Source organism: Stegostoma tigrinum, chromosome 3, assembly GCF_030684315.1.
Source record: "Stegostoma tigrinum isolate sSteTig4 chromosome 3, sSteTig4.hap1, whole genome shotgun sequence".
NCBI lineage: Eukaryota > Metazoa > Chordata > Chondrichthyes > Orectolobiformes > Stegostomatidae > Stegostoma > Stegostoma tigrinum.
Genome location: NC_081356.1, coordinates 110029917 through 110047695, shown reverse-complemented (window position 1 = coordinate 110047695; position 17779 = coordinate 110029917). Strand labels below are relative to the sequence as shown.

General features: G+C 40.3%; 1 protein-coding gene across 5 annotated transcripts in view; it reads left to right on the top strand.

Moving 5' to 3' along the window:
* Positions 1-17779, top strand: part of pik3r1 (phosphoinositide-3-kinase, regulatory subunit 1 (alpha)) — an 89861-nt gene that overhangs the window by 43372 nt on the left and 28710 nt on the right. For 4 of the 5 annotated variants that reach the window (XM_048526480.2, XM_048526456.2, XM_048526464.2 and 1 more), the window contains exon 3: positions 16959-17051. In XM_048526480.2, the coding sequence (XP_048382437.1) occupies positions 16959-17051 (93 nt within the window). Of the gene's footprint in view, positions 1-16817; positions 16860-16958; positions 17052-17779 lie in introns of those variants that run through there. The other variant, XM_048526488.2, reaches the window with a different exon arrangement.

The following is a 17779-nucleotide window of genomic DNA, read 5'->3' as shown; positions in this document are numbered from 1 at the left end:
GCAGCCATATGGTATCAATGTGGACTTCACCAGTTTCAAAATCTCCCCTTCCCCCACTGCATCCCTAAACCAGCCCAGTTCATCCCCTCCCCCCACTGCACCACACAACCAGCCCAGCTCTTCCCCCCCACCCACTGCATCCCAAAACCAGTCCAACCTGTCTCTGCCTCCCTAACCGGTTCTTCCTCTCACCCATCTCTTCCTCCCACCCCAAGCCGCACCCCCAGCTACCTACTAACCTCATCCCACCTCCTTGACCTGTCCGTCTTCCCTGGACTGACCTATCCCCTCCCTACCTCCCCACCTACACCCTCTCCACCTATCTTCTTTACTCTCCATCTTCGGTCCGCCTCCCCCTCTCTCCCTATTTATTCCAGTTCCCTCCCCCCATCCCCCTCTCTGATGAAGGGTCTAGGCCCGAAACGTCAGCTTTTGTGCTCCTGAGATGCTGCTTGGCCTGCTGTGTTCATCCAGCCTCACATTTTATTATCATGGTTGACTCTTAACTGCCTTATGGGCAATAAAGGCTGTCTAGCCAGCAACACCCTCATCCATTGAGTTTTAAAAACTGCCAAGATTTTGAGCATTTGCTTAACCAGCCCTTGTCTACGATCCCTCTACAGATTGTCATTGTCATTTTCATAACTTGCTTTCCCAACTATAGAACCATTAGAACCACTTTGTCCATGTTGCCTCAAAGACTTCCAGATATGCTTTCCATTCCAATCTTCATGCACACTGTCCTTTTTAGCTCTGCATTTTGCAACACAAAAGGTACAGATCCCGGTGGTTTTTGAAAGAGTTTAGGGTCTCTGCCGCCACCGCCAACTCGGGCGGCAAATTCCAGGCACCCACTGCCCTCTGCTTATAAGCTTTTTTTTCCTCATGTCCCCTTATACTCAAGTGGCAGAAGAATCAATGACCCTCCCCGTTTCTGTCGCCTCCAAACCCGGTTATAGGACCTTCACTTTCTTCATCCAAGTTATTGATCTATGTTGTAAATAATTGTGGCACATATCACCACTAGTTATAGAGCACCATTTTGTGAATGTACCCCATATCCCAACTATGCCTTCTACTGTAGATAGTAGGGACTTCAGATGCTAGAGAATCTGAGATAACGAGGTGTAGAGCTGGATGAACACAGCAGGCCGAGCAGGAAAGCTAACGTTTCAGGCCTAGACCCTTCATCGGATTCTCCAGCATCTGCAGTTCCTATTATTTCTGAAACAATTTTAACCCCCATGCGAAGCCTCTTCTAAGGATGCCTACTCTGAAGAAGTTACCCTCTGGACAAATCTCAGGGCATCTCTCTCCCACTGCAATGCTCTCATAATCTCCCATGCCTTCTATTAGTTAGCCAATCCTATAACTCTTCTAATATGTACCCTCCAACAGCATGGGCTCTTGTCTCAAGTAGCCTAATGTGTGGTACATTATCAAACGCCTTCTGAACTTCTAAATATATTACATTTGTTGCTCTCCCTTATCTATGCTGCCTGTTTCTACCACAAAGACTTGCAGTAAAATTGTTGGGCATTATTTCCCCTTCTTAAAGCCACGCTGGCTTCGCTTAATTATGCACTTCTAAATGCCCTGCTATTATTTCTTTGTATTGTTTCCTTTATTGACTCCTTTTCCCTTTATTTAGAAAAGGTGTTTTTGTTGGCAGTTTCACAAACCTCCCGGACCCTCCTAGAAGATTGTCACTAGTGCATCCAGTATCTAGCCATTTCCTTTTAATAAACCAGGATGTATCCCGTCAGGACCTAGAGATCCATTGGTCTTTAACCCCATTAATTTCCCTAGTGATAGTAATGGTACTGATTGCCAGTCTTTTTTACCCTTAGATATTTATTTGTGTATACAATCACTATCTCCCACCGTGAAGACTAATGCAAAATATTTATTCAAATCCTCTACGATTTCTTTGTTCGCTATTGTTATTTCCCTAGCCTTGTCATTTGAGGCCTACATTCACTTTGGCTTCTCCCTCTTTTTCATATTTAAAGAAGCTCTTGCTGTCCCCCTTGGTATTACCTGCAAGTTTACCTTTCAAGTTCATTTTCTCCTTCTTCATCACTACTTTGGTCATCTTTGGTTTTTAAATCTTTTTCCAATCTTCTACTTACCATTGCCACTTTGTATGTTTCTTTTCTTTATCCTTCCCTGGGAATCTATGGCTTATCCCCTTCCCAGAATCCTCCTTCCTCACTAGAATATCTTTGCTGAGAGTCCGTGACTAATCGCTTAAATGTCTGACGTTGTCCCTGAATGGTCCTTGCTGCTAAACTCCTTTCCCAGTCCACTTAGCGAGATTTTTTTCAAAATTTAATTTGTGCTGTGCCTTCATTATGTTCTAATTACCCTGATATAACCTTAGCACAGTTGCTTATGATCCAAATTCTAACATGTTATAACATCTCTTGGGGGATCTGCTATCTCATTTGTTAAATACCCTGGCTTAAGTGTTGACCAGAGGTTGGAAATCTGTGGCCATTAGCTTGGCTCCCAACTCTGCACCGAACTCCGCCACCTGTCCACCATCTACAAGGCATAAGGAGTGAGTGTACTGGTATTAACCCCACTTGCCTGTCCGTGTAGCTCCAACAATATTCTAAGCTCAACATCATCCAAGATAAAGCAGGCTGCCTTATTGGCATTCTGCCCACAACATCAAATATTCATTCTTCTGCCATCAACTCAGAATGATAACAGTGTATACAAGCAGCAGTGCAGGACTGATGCACAACAACCTGCAAGCTGCCGTCCAACCCCCACATCGTACTGATTGTAACCTTAAACTTGTAATTTTGCTTCACTCACTGTATCAAGTCCTTGGAACCCATCTCCTATAATAGCAATGGATGGACTTCATTTCAAGAGGCAGTTCACCACCATCTTGGGAGCATATCGGAGTTGGGAACAAATGATGGCTTTGCCAATAATGCCCACATCCCATTTTTTTATTTAGAAAAGCAGAAAGAATTAAGTCGCTCCAGCGCGACTTATGTGTCTCTCTCGGTTTTATTAACTAAATATGCTCTTCATGTTGTGAAACAATTGACTTATTTATTTGAACACAGTGTTATTTAGAAAACCTAAGTATCTTACTGTTTCAGTATGTTCAACGTGTAAACTGATTTTTAGTAACCTATCCTGTATAGGTTACTTAAAGAAATTTTTCATCTTTCAAAAGGAAATGTGGTGTATTCATAGTGAATTCTTTCATTGTGTTTAATGGGAAGCCAGAATAAATTCTTGAAGGCTATGTTTAGAGGATACAATAAAGTAAAGTAGAAGGAGAATTGTATGGAGTGAAAAACATATAGATGCTTTGAACTGGGAGGCTTGTTTGTGTCCTGTAATTTGGATGTATTTTTATGTGGAAAGGATTTAAAATTGTTAAATTTGTGCAAGCTAACGTGTGCCAAATGCTTCTGGTGGTGAGGATTCTGTTTGTAGGCAACTCAGTCTGTTAAGCTGCATTTTAGCTGTGCAGAAGGAAGTGGGTTAACCAAGTTGTCCCCAGCTTTAAACGTCACTCTCTTAAAATATGAAAAATGCTCAATGAATTCTCTTCCCGTCATGAAAACATTAACCAATGCATTTGTGCCTGCAGTTGTCTGCTTTTTAAATGGGAAAGACCAAGTTTTTGGAACCATCTGTCTTAAACAAATCAAAAGCAATGATTATCTTTTGATTTTCGTACTGCTCGTACATTTTTTTTAAACATGGCCCAAACTCGATTTTACTGAATTTAGGACATGGGTGAATGTATAGTTCAAGGAGGTATAAAAGTGGTTGTTGAGGAAAACCGAATTCTTTCATAGTAATGAACCTTTAAACTGCAATAGGGAGCTGCTGTGCTAACAGATCTCTCAAAAACCATCTGTCATTATTTATAGCATACTTTTCCTAGAATATGTTTATGGGAATTAGATAACTGATGCCTCATTAGCCCATCAACCCCCAGAATTTCCATTTCACTTTGAAGTTCAGCTAGGTGATCACTTTTGTTTAAAGTTTGTGGTTTAACTGACTTTTGGGAATCATACCCTCGTATAGTAAGTTTTTTGTTTCTCAAAACAGATTCTTCTAGTTTATCTTTCCATATAGTTAAACCTAGATGAGGAAATTCCAAATTCTGCATACCTGGAGGTGTGTATTGTTGTGACCAGTTACCTGCCCCTTCTGTAAGGTGAAACCTATTGCTTAAAATGATTTGTTTGTGTATGGTCACCCATTGGTGGGAATGACTTTTTTTTCTTCTGGATTTTGGGTAACACTACTATTAACATAAGTCAACAACTGAAACAGGATGTCTGTACCTTAGCTACATTTGTTGCATATTTCTGCAGAAGCATCTATGGCTCTCCAGAAGATTACGACACTACTTGCAACTATTTAGAAATGGTTTATATTGGATGTCATTTCTAATTCTGTTTCTGAAATCCTAGAATAAGGTGGCAGTTTCTTTCAGTCCCCGGTGCGTTGTTTGATTTACTGTTTTTGATCCCAACTGCCTTGAATTCTACATGGGGAATTTACATTTAAGGGCATTTCAAGTTCTGGTATCGCTTGGGGGGGAAAAAGTAAAATGATCATTACAGTCAAATGCTTTTGGTATCGTGAAGACGTTGCTGTCCTGAGAAATCTGCAGATTTGCAGTAGGCCAGTTGTGTCGAAATATACAGCTTTCGTAGCTCTGTCTCCTCCCCAACCTTATGGAATGTGTGGGTGCATAGTAAAACAGGAACAGATAAAAGGGCATTGTGCTCTTGTGGGTATGCTATGCAATGGAATCACATAATTTGTGAAAAAGAACATACCAAAGACTGAATCTTAGTGTTCTTTACCAAGAGCTAATTGTGTTGTGTGCGAAGAATTGATTCTTGCTGTGAGGCATGTTTTCTCACTATATCTTACCAAACTTCCTGCGTTTAATGGCCTTCCAGCCTGTCTTTAATATCGGGTCCAATTCCCACTCCCCACTCTGGCGAGTGAATGCAATTCTCTCCTTTCCTAACAAGACCCCCTGACAACTGTAACAAGTGTTACAACAGGTAATTGTAATCCAGATATCTCTGGCTTCAGTGGAGGGTGGCAAAACTAATTCCGAAAATATTTACAAGGATGTTGTTGGGATTGGAGGTTCTGAGCTAAGGAGAGGCTGAATAGGCTAGGGCTTTTCTTCCCTGGCATATCAGAGGCTGAGGGATGGCCCTTTATTTGGGGATTCATAAAATCATAAGGTGTATGGATAGGGAGGATAGCCAAGTTCTTTTTCCCAGGATAGGGGAGTCCAAAACTAGAGGGCATAGGTTTAAGGTGAGAGGAGAAAGATTTAAAAGGGACCTTAGGGGTGAAGTGTTAATGGAACAAGCTACCAGAGAAAGTGATGGAGGTGAATATGATTTATAACATTGCAGTAAATGAAAACTATTTATTACAATTTGGATAAATAATCTGGGAATAAAATGTGGTCACTTTTGGGGGTTGGGAGGATGGAAAACTGGGTGAAAGAAAGTGTTTGCCAGCTGCTATGACCAGTCTTGTTTCGGAAGATTTTAATGTGATCTTCTGAATTGAGTTGGTTATCAAGCTTGAAATCTGACTAAAGCAAGGTTAAAAGAAATCGCAGAAAGGCACCATGTATGTTCAGACCAGCCAGGGAAAAGTTACAAAAATCCTGAAAATTATACTGTGAATATTAAGAGCTATAGAAATCCTTGACACGTTTTCTGTGTTTGTCTGTTCAAATATTACTGAAATAATAGCCATTCTATAATATAATTAAACTGAAATTATTCAAATCCTTCCTGGTCAAAGAATCATGTTGAGATATGTTTGGTAGAATAATGCGTTATTCCAGGTTCAATTTTTTTTTTGTGTGTGGGAACTAAATACTATAGTTGAAATATATCAACAGTAATCCATATTGGACTTCACAGAGGAGCCATACATCATACAATTTTCTTCACCCTGTCCCAACAGTACGGTATTGTGAAGGTTAGTTTACTAACCCGTAATGCAAAATTTAAAACAAAACAAACTCCCATTGAAATTCAATTTGAAAATTGTTGCTGTTTATGAAAGTAGTGTCAGTCCAGGCAGTGTTATCTGTTTCTGTTTGGATCACCGTTTTTTTTTGCCAAGGACTGTGGCCTCAATTGCAAAGTTTCCTGGAGTTACATTTGTATGATTGATGCTTGGCCGAGTAAAAAATTAGAATGTATGGAATCTGATCATGGTGATACATCAGCTGAAGTCTCCAACAAACCAGACTGGATCAAATCCATAGCAAATGTTTTTTATGATCGAGTGCAGCCAGTTGAATGGCTTTTAAATGTGTACTCGATTCAATTCGTCTACCTATTCCTTTTCAAGCTGAGCCCATTTTTTAGCCAATTTGTAAGTTGGTCTATTCTGTTTCCATTCAACAAAAATAATGAATTTAAGTGAGAAGATGACTGAAAAAAGCAGTAAGTGAATCTACAAATTTATGGAGATTTTGAATAGCAAATTCATCCCTGTAATCCTTGTACTTCATTGATATGTTGATTAAAGCAACTGTTTTATTCTAAGCAAGCTATGGTGTAAGGCATAGTTTACTAAATTTGACAGCTTAAATTGTGTGATTTATACCTCTTTGCTTGTTGTTGAGAATGTTTGTTTGATATTCGTCAAAATGGTGAAAATAAAGATAATTTTTGCCCCAAAACGCAACTTGGCAGTATGTTACCACCCGGAGTCCTAAGTTACCATAATAGATTTATGTGACCAGCAAACCATTCTTAACTGAATATAGTTGTTGTCACTGACTGACTTGTAATATGTCAGACATGTGAATGTGATTATTCAAATTCTGTTAATAATTTGCTAATAATCTGAGCAATTATTACAACCACTTGTATTTTTCACCAACTCCTTTGTTTGAGGAGTACTGCTGAAAGGTTTAGCAGCTCTTTTGTATTCTCACTTCTGGCTGATTTTTTTTTTAATCCACTGTTGTGCTTATGAACATAGCTGTATAGGCATAGCTTGCATGCATTCTTTTTTTTTTGAAACTCTACACAGGCAATGTATTTTTGTCTTTTCATGTTTGTCTTCTGGTTGGGTTGAGTAGAGAGGAAAAAAGTTTGAATTGGTGCAGAGGTTTCATGATTTCATCCTACCCAGAAAATTTAGAGAATCTCACCGCAACAATTGATTCTTTTTGAAGTAAATTTTAATGACCTGAAATAATTGTGTAAAGACTATGGCCAGTTGATTTTATGCTGTCAAGTAGTAAATGAGCTGCTGTATACACCATTCAGTGTGATTTAATTAGTAAGTAGTAGCTAGTTTTATATTGACCACAGAAGGTGGTCAAAATAAGATATGCCACTGTTTAGAAAGCTGAGGAGTGGTCCAATTAAGTCTTTAACGTAATTGTGATTTCATCGAGTAGACTCAAAGGAATTTCTTATGGATGATTCCAGAGCAAAGGGACTTTGATGTTTCATTCCTATATGGCCTAATTTCTTTCAATATTTACCTACTGTGAAAAGGTAGATTATGAAAAACTGGAATTTCCTTCCCTGTTAGGCTTTGGATGCTAGGATAATTTAAATGCCAATCAGTGCAATCTATGAACCTTGTCAAATAAGGAAAATGGATTTCGGGTACAGCTAAGACATGGTCTTCTGTTGTTATGGAACCAGTATTTATTGACTAGAGGTTGGAAAAAATGGGCAAAATTACAGGGTCATTGCAGAGCTTAAGGGCTTCAGTGTGTTAGAACAATCCCTTCACCATAAGAGTGGAAGTAAGGCCTTTCGGCCCATCAAGTCCACTCCGCCATTTAAATCATGACTGGGTATTTCAAGTCCACTTCCCCGCACTCTCCCCATAGCCCTTGATTCTTTCTGAGATCAAGAATTTGTCGATCTCTGCCTTGAAGGCATCCAACGCCCCGGCCTCCACTGCACTCTGTGGCAATGAATTCCACAAGCCCACCACACTCTGGCTGAAGAAATGTCGCCTCATTTCAGTTTTAAATTTACCCCCTCTAATTTTAGGGCTGTGCCCACGGGTCCTAGTCTCCCCGCCTAACGGAAACAACTTCCTAGCGTCCACCCCGTCTAAACCATACACTATCTTGTAAGTTTGTATTAGTTCTCCCCTGAACCTTCTAAACTCTGAGTACAATCCCAGGATCCTTAGCTGTTCATCATATGTTAAACCTACCATTCCAGGGATCATCCGTGTGAATCTCCACTGGACACGCTCCAGGGCTAGTATGTCCTTTCTGAGGTGTGGGGCCCAAAATTGGACACAGTATTCTAAATGGGGCCTAACTAGAGCTTTGTAAAGCCTCAGAAGCACATTGCTGCTTTTATATTCCAACCCTCTGGAGATAAACGACAACGTTACATTTGCTTTCTTTAATTATGGACTCTACCTGCAAGTTAACCTTTCGAGAATCCTGGACCAACACTCCCAGATCCCTTTGTACTTCTGCTTTGTGACTTTTCTCACCATTTAGAAAATAGCCCATGCCTATTCTTTTTTCCAAAGTGCAAAACCTCACATTTACTCACATTGAATTTCATCAGCTATTTCCTGGACCACTCTCCTAAACTGTCTAAATCTTTCTGCAGCTTCCCCACCTCTTCAGTACTACCTGCCTGTCCACCTATCTTTGATCATGGGCAAACTTCACCAGAATGCCCCCAGTCCCTTCATCCAAGTCATTAATGTATAAGGTGAACAGCTGCGGCCCCAACACTGAACCCTGTGGGACACCACTCGTCACCGGTTGCCATTCCAAGAAAGAGCCTTTTATCCCAACTCTGTGCCTTCTGTCAGACAGCCAATCCTCAATCCAAGCCAGTAGCTCACCTCGAACACCATTGGCCCTCACCTTGCTCACTGAGGAGTTTTGGTTTAGAACCCAGAAGAATATTGAGATGCATTGTTTCCTTAGAACTAGTGGTCATTAAAACCAAATGATGTGAAACGTTTTGCCAGAATCAAGAGTTTCCAGAAATTACAGGCAGTGGTTAAATATATACATTACTTGCAATAGTGGTGAGTGCTGTGGGAAAATAGAGGACCACATGGTGCATTTGGAATCAGCGTTGAATGTGATACCAGGAAAGTTGTCTGTTCTTCCTTGAGTACTGCCACGAGAAGGTTTTGCACACGCCTGAACAGGCAAGTATAAACTCTTACCTGAAATACACACCATTGATAACTGCACTTTCATGTCACTGAAGTATTCTGAGATTGCATTTGAATCCTCAGACTTCAGTCTGAGCAGATTGCAGCAAAAGCACTGACTACAAGTATTCTTAGCTCAGTGATGAGGAAACCCTGTTAGGAATTCACTACTGTGAGTAAACAAGTTGGAGCAAGTTTTTTAATTTGTATGTGTTTTTGTACTTCACCTATGGCAATAAAATTACAGAAAGTGCTCAAGTTCTCGAGGCCTGTTCCCTTTTTATGCTTGGAAATGGCATTGGAGCAGGAAGTAGAAAAGGCTGCACCAGAGAAGATACAGTTGATGTTCACGTGGTAGATTCACTCAGGTAGCAAGAACTGAAACTGTTGGAGTCTGAGATAACACAGTATGGAGTTGGAGGAACACAGCAGGCCAGGCAGCATTAGAGGAGCAAGAAAGATGATGTCTCAGGCTGGGACCCTTCTTCAGAAATGGAGATGTGGAGCAGTGGGGCTGGGGAAGGCAGATGGAATGATGATAGGTGAGTGCAGGTAGGGAGTGGTGGAGATTGTTCAGTGGGATGGGAGGGGTGGGTAGGTGGAGAGAAAATGGACAGGCTGTGTCAGGTCAAGGAGGCAGGGATGAGCAGGAGGCTTGGACATTGGATGAGACCGGTGGTGGGAGATTTTAAAACTGGTCAGTTCCATGTTTAGGCCATTGAACTGTAGACTTCTGAGGCAGAATGACATGTTGCTCCTCCAGTTTGTGGGTGGTGTCATTGTGACACTGGAGGAGGCCCAGGATAGACACGTCACCTGGGGAGTGGGAGGGGGGAGTTAAAGTGGTTGGCGAGCAGAAGGTGTTGCCATTTAGTCTCTCTCTCACAGCACGGATGCTCTACAAAACAGTCTGTGATGGCCTCACTGATGCAGAGGTGTCTGGAGCAGTGGATACAGTTGACAGATGTGCAAGTGATCTCCTGCCTGATACAGAAGGTTTGTTTTGTGCCTTATATGGAGGTGAGGGGGGAGTGGTAAGGGCAGGTGTAGCACCTCCGGCAGCTGCAGTGAAAGGTGCCAGAGGTGGTAGGTTAGTGGGGAATGTGGAACGGGCAAGGGAGTTAGTGAGAGCGTGGCCCCTATGAAAATCAGATTGTGCAGAGGGAAATATCTCTTTGCTTGCGGGGTCGGATTGTAGGTGGCGATAGGGTTAGCCAAAGAATTATATGTTGGATGCAGACGTTGGTGGGGTGATGTGAGGACAAGGGGGATTCTGTTGTTAATTTTATTGGGGGAGGGAATGTGAGGGCAGGAGTGTGGGAAATGCAAGAAACGCCAGTGAAGGCATTTTCAATCACCAAAGGGAGGATGTTATGGTTCTTGAAGTTAGAGGACATCTTGGATGTCGGGAGTGGAACTTTCCTGCAGAAAGCTGGGTGATAGGATGTGTAGTCCAGGTAACTGTGGGAGGTGGTGGACTTGAAATAGATGTCAGTTTTGAGCCAGTCACCAGAGATGGAGACAGAGGGGTCCAGGATGTATTGGAGATGGTCCAGGTGAATTAGAGGTTGGGCTGAAAGCTGTTAGTAAAGTTGATGAACTGCTCAACTCACGAGAGCACGAGGCATTGCCAATACAGTCGTCAGTGTAGCAGAGAAAGAGGGTGGGGGATAGTGCCAGCATAACAGCGGAAGGGGAACACGAATCCTACGAAGAGGCAGGCATAGCTTGGGCCTATGCGGCTGCTTGTGGCCACCCCATTCATCTGTAGGGAGCAGAACATCCCAGATGTCCTATTTCAACGACCCTAACTACCCACCCTGTGATTGTAAAAGCCCTTAATGACATCTCTTTCATGTCCCACACTTTTGCCCCCACATTGCCTCCCCCCAACAAAAATAAATGACTTGTGCATCCTGGGCCGCCTCCAATGTCACAGTGACACCATCCATAAACTGGAGAAGCAACACCGCATATTCTGCCTTGGGAGCCTACAGCCCGATGGCGTAAACATGAAATTCACCAGCTTTAAAATCTCCCTACCCCGGTCTCATCCCATGTCGATGCCGTCCTCTCATCCCACCACCTTGACCTGACACAATCTGTCCATATTCTCGCCCACCTATCCATGCGTCCCATCCCACTGACCAATTCCCACCACTCCCTACCTGCCCTCACCTATCACCATCCCACCTACCCTCCCCAGCACCACCCCTCCTATCTTTATTTATTTCCCAACTCCCCTCCCCCTCTCCATCCCTGAAGAAGGGTCCTGACCCGATACGTCAACTTTCCTGCTCCTAGTGCTGCCTGGCCTGCTGTGTTCCTCCAACTCAGTCTACCAAGTGATAACATGGTGTAATTGTCTTAATTTCAATCTGCTTAATGCTGACTGCAGTACATCTATTCTGTAAGCAGAACTAGGAAAGCCTATTTTGAAGTAATGTTTCGGATGCTATCTGCAATGGTAAATTATGTACTTGTGAGCATTGCTTTGAGAGAATCTTTTAATCATGCATAACTTGAAAACCTGGCCAAGAAGAAATCAAAGAAAGGTCCTTGGTCTGCTAGGTGAGAGAGCACAAAGTTCAATTAGTCTATGACTGGAATATTGTGAAACTCATTGTCTTATTTTAAAATATTCTTTCAATACCTTGGTTTTACTTAAAGATGTTCAATTTTATATAGGTTGTTGGATTCACGTGCTGAGAAAAGATTACATTAACATTATTTGTAGTTATAAAATTATGTAGAAATTGCAAGCTCCTTGGGATTATATCAGTGCAATGCGTAATATTGTTTATAATACCAATTCTTATCACTTTAGTGCCTTTTCTTTAGTATTCTGTCATTTTGAAGGTAGCTGTGAGAAATGACCAAGATGGAGTCATGGACCATCTTCAAATTTTAGTTGCTTCAATTTGTCATATTTTTTAAAAAAATTAATTCCGCAAAGTTCACTTGGATGTACTTCATACTTGATTGTAGTTTGCACTAATAGATTTTTCAGTTTTGTTTGCATGACACTATTGAAATGCAGATTACAGAATTGGATCTGTCAGACTATTTTAGGTCTGTATATTTGAGGTCATAAATTGAAAGACATTAAAACAAACTTCAATTGTCATTGTATTTATTGAAAAAAGTTTGAACATTTGAAAGGAAGTATGCATACTATACACCAATTGATTTAACTAGGATATCCTTGTATTGTTTGTTGCAGTTAAGCATGTTAGAAGCAGCCTCTAATAGTCTTTTTCTCTGCTCAAATGGATGTTGACTCATGGAACCATTACTATCAAATCACAGTTGTTTAGTATTACATAATTGCATTTTTAAGTAGGTTGCCAAGAGAAAAATCAATATTGTATTCATATTTTTGAAGGATTGCTATTTTCTCCAAATTATCAAAAAAAAGTTTGTAGACAACATTTTTTTTAGTCATTGGAAGTGGGTGACTCTAGCTAGGCTAGCATGTATTACCCATCTCTAATTGCACCGAGTTTTGCAGTCCATTTGGTGTAGGTAGACTCGATGCCATTAGGAATGGTGTTCCAGAATTTTGACCCCTTGATACTGAAGGAACAGCATTCTGCTGCCAAATCAAAATGGTGAGTGACTTGGAGGGCAACCTGCATGTGGCACTGTTCCTATATATCTGTGGCCCTTGTCCTTCTGGATGATCCTGGCTTTGGAAGGTGCTATTTAAGCAACTTTTTGGTGACTTTCTGGAATGCATCTTGGAGTTGGTGCACCTTGATGCTACTGAGTGATGGTGAATGTTTGTGGATGTGGTGCCAATCAAATTTGCCCTGGATGGTGTCAAACTTCAAGTGTTGTTGGAGCTAGACAAATGTCTTTTAAGTTGTAACTGTATCCGTATGTACCAATTCCTGTGGCAGCTTGTTCCACTTACAAATCATCCTGTATGTGGAAAAGGTGCCCCTCAGGTCCCTTTTTCTTAAAATCTTCCTCCTCTCGCCTTAAAAATATGTCCCGTAGTTTTGAACACTAGCCCCTACCATGGGAAAAGACCTTTGCTATTCGTGTTATCAATGCCTGTCATGACTTTATAAACATCTATAGGGTCACCCCTAAACGTCCTACACTCCAATGAGAAAAGCCCTAGCTTATCCAGCATCATCTTTATAATTCAACTGTTCAGCCCCAGCAACATCCTGGTAATTTTTTGAGCCCCCTCCAATTTAATACCTTTGCTATAACTCTGTGACCAGAACTATGTGGAGTCCTCCAAAAGTGACCTCACCAACCTCCGGTTCAATGTCTGTATGACATCCTAACTCTCATATTCCGTGGTCTGAGCAATGAAGGCAAGCATGCTAAACACATTAACTGGCCTATCTACTTGTGACACAACTTCAGAAGAGCTACGTACCTGAACCCCTAGCTCTTTGTTCAACAAAACTACCCAGGGCTATACATTAACTGTATAACTACTGCCCAAGGTCTTGCCAAAATACAATCTCATATTTGTCCAAATTAAACTTCACCTGCCGGTCCTCAGTTCATTGGCCGAATTGACCAAGATCTTGATAACTTTCTTCACTGACTATACCACTAATTTTGGTTCATCCACCACTTACTAACTGTGCCTCATAAATTCTCATCAGAATTGGACTCAGCATTGATCCCTCTGGAAACTGCTGGTCACGGGCCTTCAATCTTTAAAAAAACCCTCCTCCATCACCCTTTGTCTCTTATCATCGAACCAATTTTTGTATCCAATCCTGTGATCTAATTTTTCTAATTAGTCAATTGACAAGGTTTCACATGGTCAAGGCTTTACTGAAGTCCGTGTGGATGATGGCTACTGCTGTGCCCTCCTCAATCTTTTTGGTTGTGTCCTCAAAAAAAAATCACGTTTGTGAGGCACGATTTCCCATGCATAAAACCATTCTGACTCTCTCTAATCATTCCTTGCCTCTCCCAATACGTGTAAATCCTATCTTGATTTCCTGTCCAACAATTTACTCACCGCTGATATCCGATTCACCAGTCTTTAGTTCCCATGCTTCTCTTTAGAGCCCTCAAATAAAGGCACAACATTTAGAATATAGTCAGTACTGACAGCTTGGAACTACTGCAGATGTAGGCATAAAGTCAACTCCTCAAAGCCTTCAAAATCCTTCCATAAACAGGGACTTTACACCAAGTGAACCACTAGTGTGGTAGTCACCATTTTAAAATGTGGAAACAAAATCACAAGGAATTCGTACTGGATTAATGTGACACTGTTTATTGAATTAAATAATTGTGCAACCTTCAAACGTGCTCAATAAACTTTAAAACTACTGAATTCATTGTCTTCTGCATCTGACATAAAGCATTCACTGAAATCATTTCGGATCACTTCGGGATCCTTACAATTAAGAAATAGCCAGCCTGGATCTGATTTGGCACTTATACTTTCAGAATCATCTCAACAGCAAATCATTTTGCTCTGTCATTGAATTGGACATTTTAACATTTTTCAATTGTCTGTACTCACTTAATGCACCAGTACACTATCACCCTTTTCTGAAGAAGAGTTATAACCAACTCAAAAACTATTAACTTTTTTCACTTACAACAGGTACTGCAAGATTTGCTGAATTTTCCCAATGTTTTCTGTTTTTATTGCAGATTTCTAGCATCTGCAATATTTTGATCCTCTCTACAATTAAGTTTCTTTCAGGGACTCGTTTAAAGCTCAAACCTGAACTAATTTTATTATGGATTTCATGCTGCCTATGTTGAATAATTTAAACGTGAATGTTAAGTGGTTCGTTTGTGTCTTCCATCTGGAAAAATCCAGAGAGTTGAATGCTGCAAGCTTATGTTAGTTTTAAGAGATAATTAGAAGTATTCTACTATTTCATACTACAAAAAATGTCAAAATGTTAATAATAACAAACATTTGTCTTTGAGGACAAGTTGAATGCTAGCATTTAATAGAATATTTGAAACCAAGAAAGTGTATTTATTTGTTCTTAAATATAACGTACTCACTCACGAAATGCTAGAGGTGCAGACCAATCCAACATTTACCGTCCATCGTAATTACCCTGGATGATAATGGTTTGTCCCTGTAGTGTAAATTCTCCCACAAGCTGTTAGTTTAACAGTACAGGAATGCCAAGATAGTTTCACATCAAGTAGGTGTGGGGTAGCTTACAACTTCCAGATGATGGTGCTCACACGCATCTGCTACCTGCAGCCTAATTGTTAGTGGCATATTCACAAGTTATGGTCATTCCAGAGTGTATCACAACCACTTAGGCACATTTTGCATTGTAATCACTATGAATCCAAGAAAGTGCACTAACCAGTGTGCACACCGCAATGAATTTTTTTTGTGGTTGTAAAACAGGTATTGCCTAGAAAACAGGAGAATCCCCGTTCAAACAATGTAACATAATATTACATCAACTCAGGAAGCCAAGACAGGGCCCTGGTTTAATCTCAGCAAACAGCAACATCTAACAATACGTCCGAAGTACTACATTTCAGTTTCACGTTCAAATCTGAAGTGGAGCTTGGACCCCTCCGCCTTCACACTGCTTTAGTTCAAACACCAGAATTTTCTTCCTGAAACTGAAATGAACTGAAGAGGGGTGAAGGGTCAATCTGGGTGGGGTGCTCTTTGGAGAGTTAGTGCAGACTGAGTCAAAAAACCTGCTTCCACACTAAGGGGATTCTATGAAATAAGCACCTATGGCCTTATATTTTTGGAACTTGACACATGGACTTACATGTCTCCTGACCTGTATTTTTCTAATGTGTCAAAATGTTTAATATTAGGACATGAGAACTGTGAATTCTGATTCCTTGAATGTTGAACTCTGTCTGAAAATGACGACAGTTAAAATTAAAGTGGGAAAACTTATATTCAGTGCTACAGTGTAGTTCTGAGAACGGAAGTATAACAGCAGTGCCCTCGTTTGGTAACAAACAAGTAGCACAACCTAAAAGTTTTGGAAATGTTAGCAAACTTGTCATTGAAATTCAAAGGCAATGGAGAAATCGAGCATTTAAATCTTTTTGAGATTGATTCTCCAGCATCTGCAGTTCCTACTGAGATAACAAGGTGTAGAGCTGGATGAACACAGCAGCCTGAGCAGGAAAGCTGGCGTTTCGGCCTAGACCCTTCAGAAAAGTTTTTCACCTTGTTATTTAAATCTTTTTAGTGAGTTTTCTTCCCCCAGGTTTTCCTCGCTCTCAGATCACATGCGCATGCGCACAATTTCAAACCCAACCAAGTCTTAAAATTTCTTTTGTATATTCAAATCTACATAAACAAGTTGGGTGTAAAAATCCATACAGTCGTACTGATATATGGTATTTCCAATTAAACCCCAAAGAACTTCTCTAAGAACTGAATCTTTTGGTTTTCCAAAAAAATTTTAAGCTGGGAATTCTTTAAAGTAGAAATTGGGAGAAGTGAACCAACTGAACAAATTAGAACAGTCTTTGAAGATCTTTGTTAAATATGGTAATAAATTACTTCAAGTCCCATATCTTTTAGAAAAGTCAAACATTAAGCCAGCAAGTTTCTCGTGATCTTTGGGTAATCGGAATAAACATAGTTTGAGAGTACAATCTGTTTGAGTGTGCCAGACTTATGGAGAGGATGTGCCTGCAATATTGACAGAGTCAATAAGAACATTTATTTAGGATTTAAAAATTAAACAGTCATGCATTTTTTTTAGATTGCTAGAACATTAACTAATTTTTTTTTTATATTTCTGCAGCTTCTATTCTACCAGATTTAACGGAGCAGTTCTCACTCCCAGACGTTGCACCGGCAATCCTAGTGAAATTAGTAGAAGCCATTGAAAAAACAGGTAAAGCTTACAATCTGAATTCATATGCTGGCTTTCACAATGGTGTTTTTAGTCCTGTTATCTGTTCAAAGGAGAGTTTCTTGATAAGATTGCAGAAGCAACTACAAACACTATAAGGGGAAAACTGCTAGGCTTGTGGGTTTTTTTGTAAAAGTATGAATAGGTAATGTAAACCAATGTTGATGTAACTCTGGTCTGGAGGTGGTAAACATTAATTTGTACTGGAATATTTGGTCAAATAGATCCTCTTAATTGTGAACACTCCATGGCTATCGATGTAACTGGTGCCGGGTACTATCGCATGGAAAATTTTCGGAACATGTTTTCAGTTTTTTTTTGTTTCAAATATTTGTGTATTTGAACGTTCAATGTAAGTGTTGCTGGTAATGTGATGAACAACCACAGTTTTACATTTTTTGTCTCATCTATTTTATCAAGAAAGCACATGTAGAAGGCTTTCTAGATTTTGTTTTTAAAATAATGTTTCATGTAACTTTACAGTTGTGAGCTTTTAGTTATGTTGTTTCAACAGTGCTGATTTGTTTGCAAAACATTGTCAGTCTTCAGTTTTCTTTATAGTCAGAATAAAAGGTTTCATGTCAGGATTTAATGTGGAAGCCACTACTTCTTAAACTGCATTTAGCCAGAATTGCTGCAAATGAATTGTTCAACACTAGTTACTTAATGGTGTTGCTTGTTAACTTGTCTAGACTCCTTCATGTTTAAGT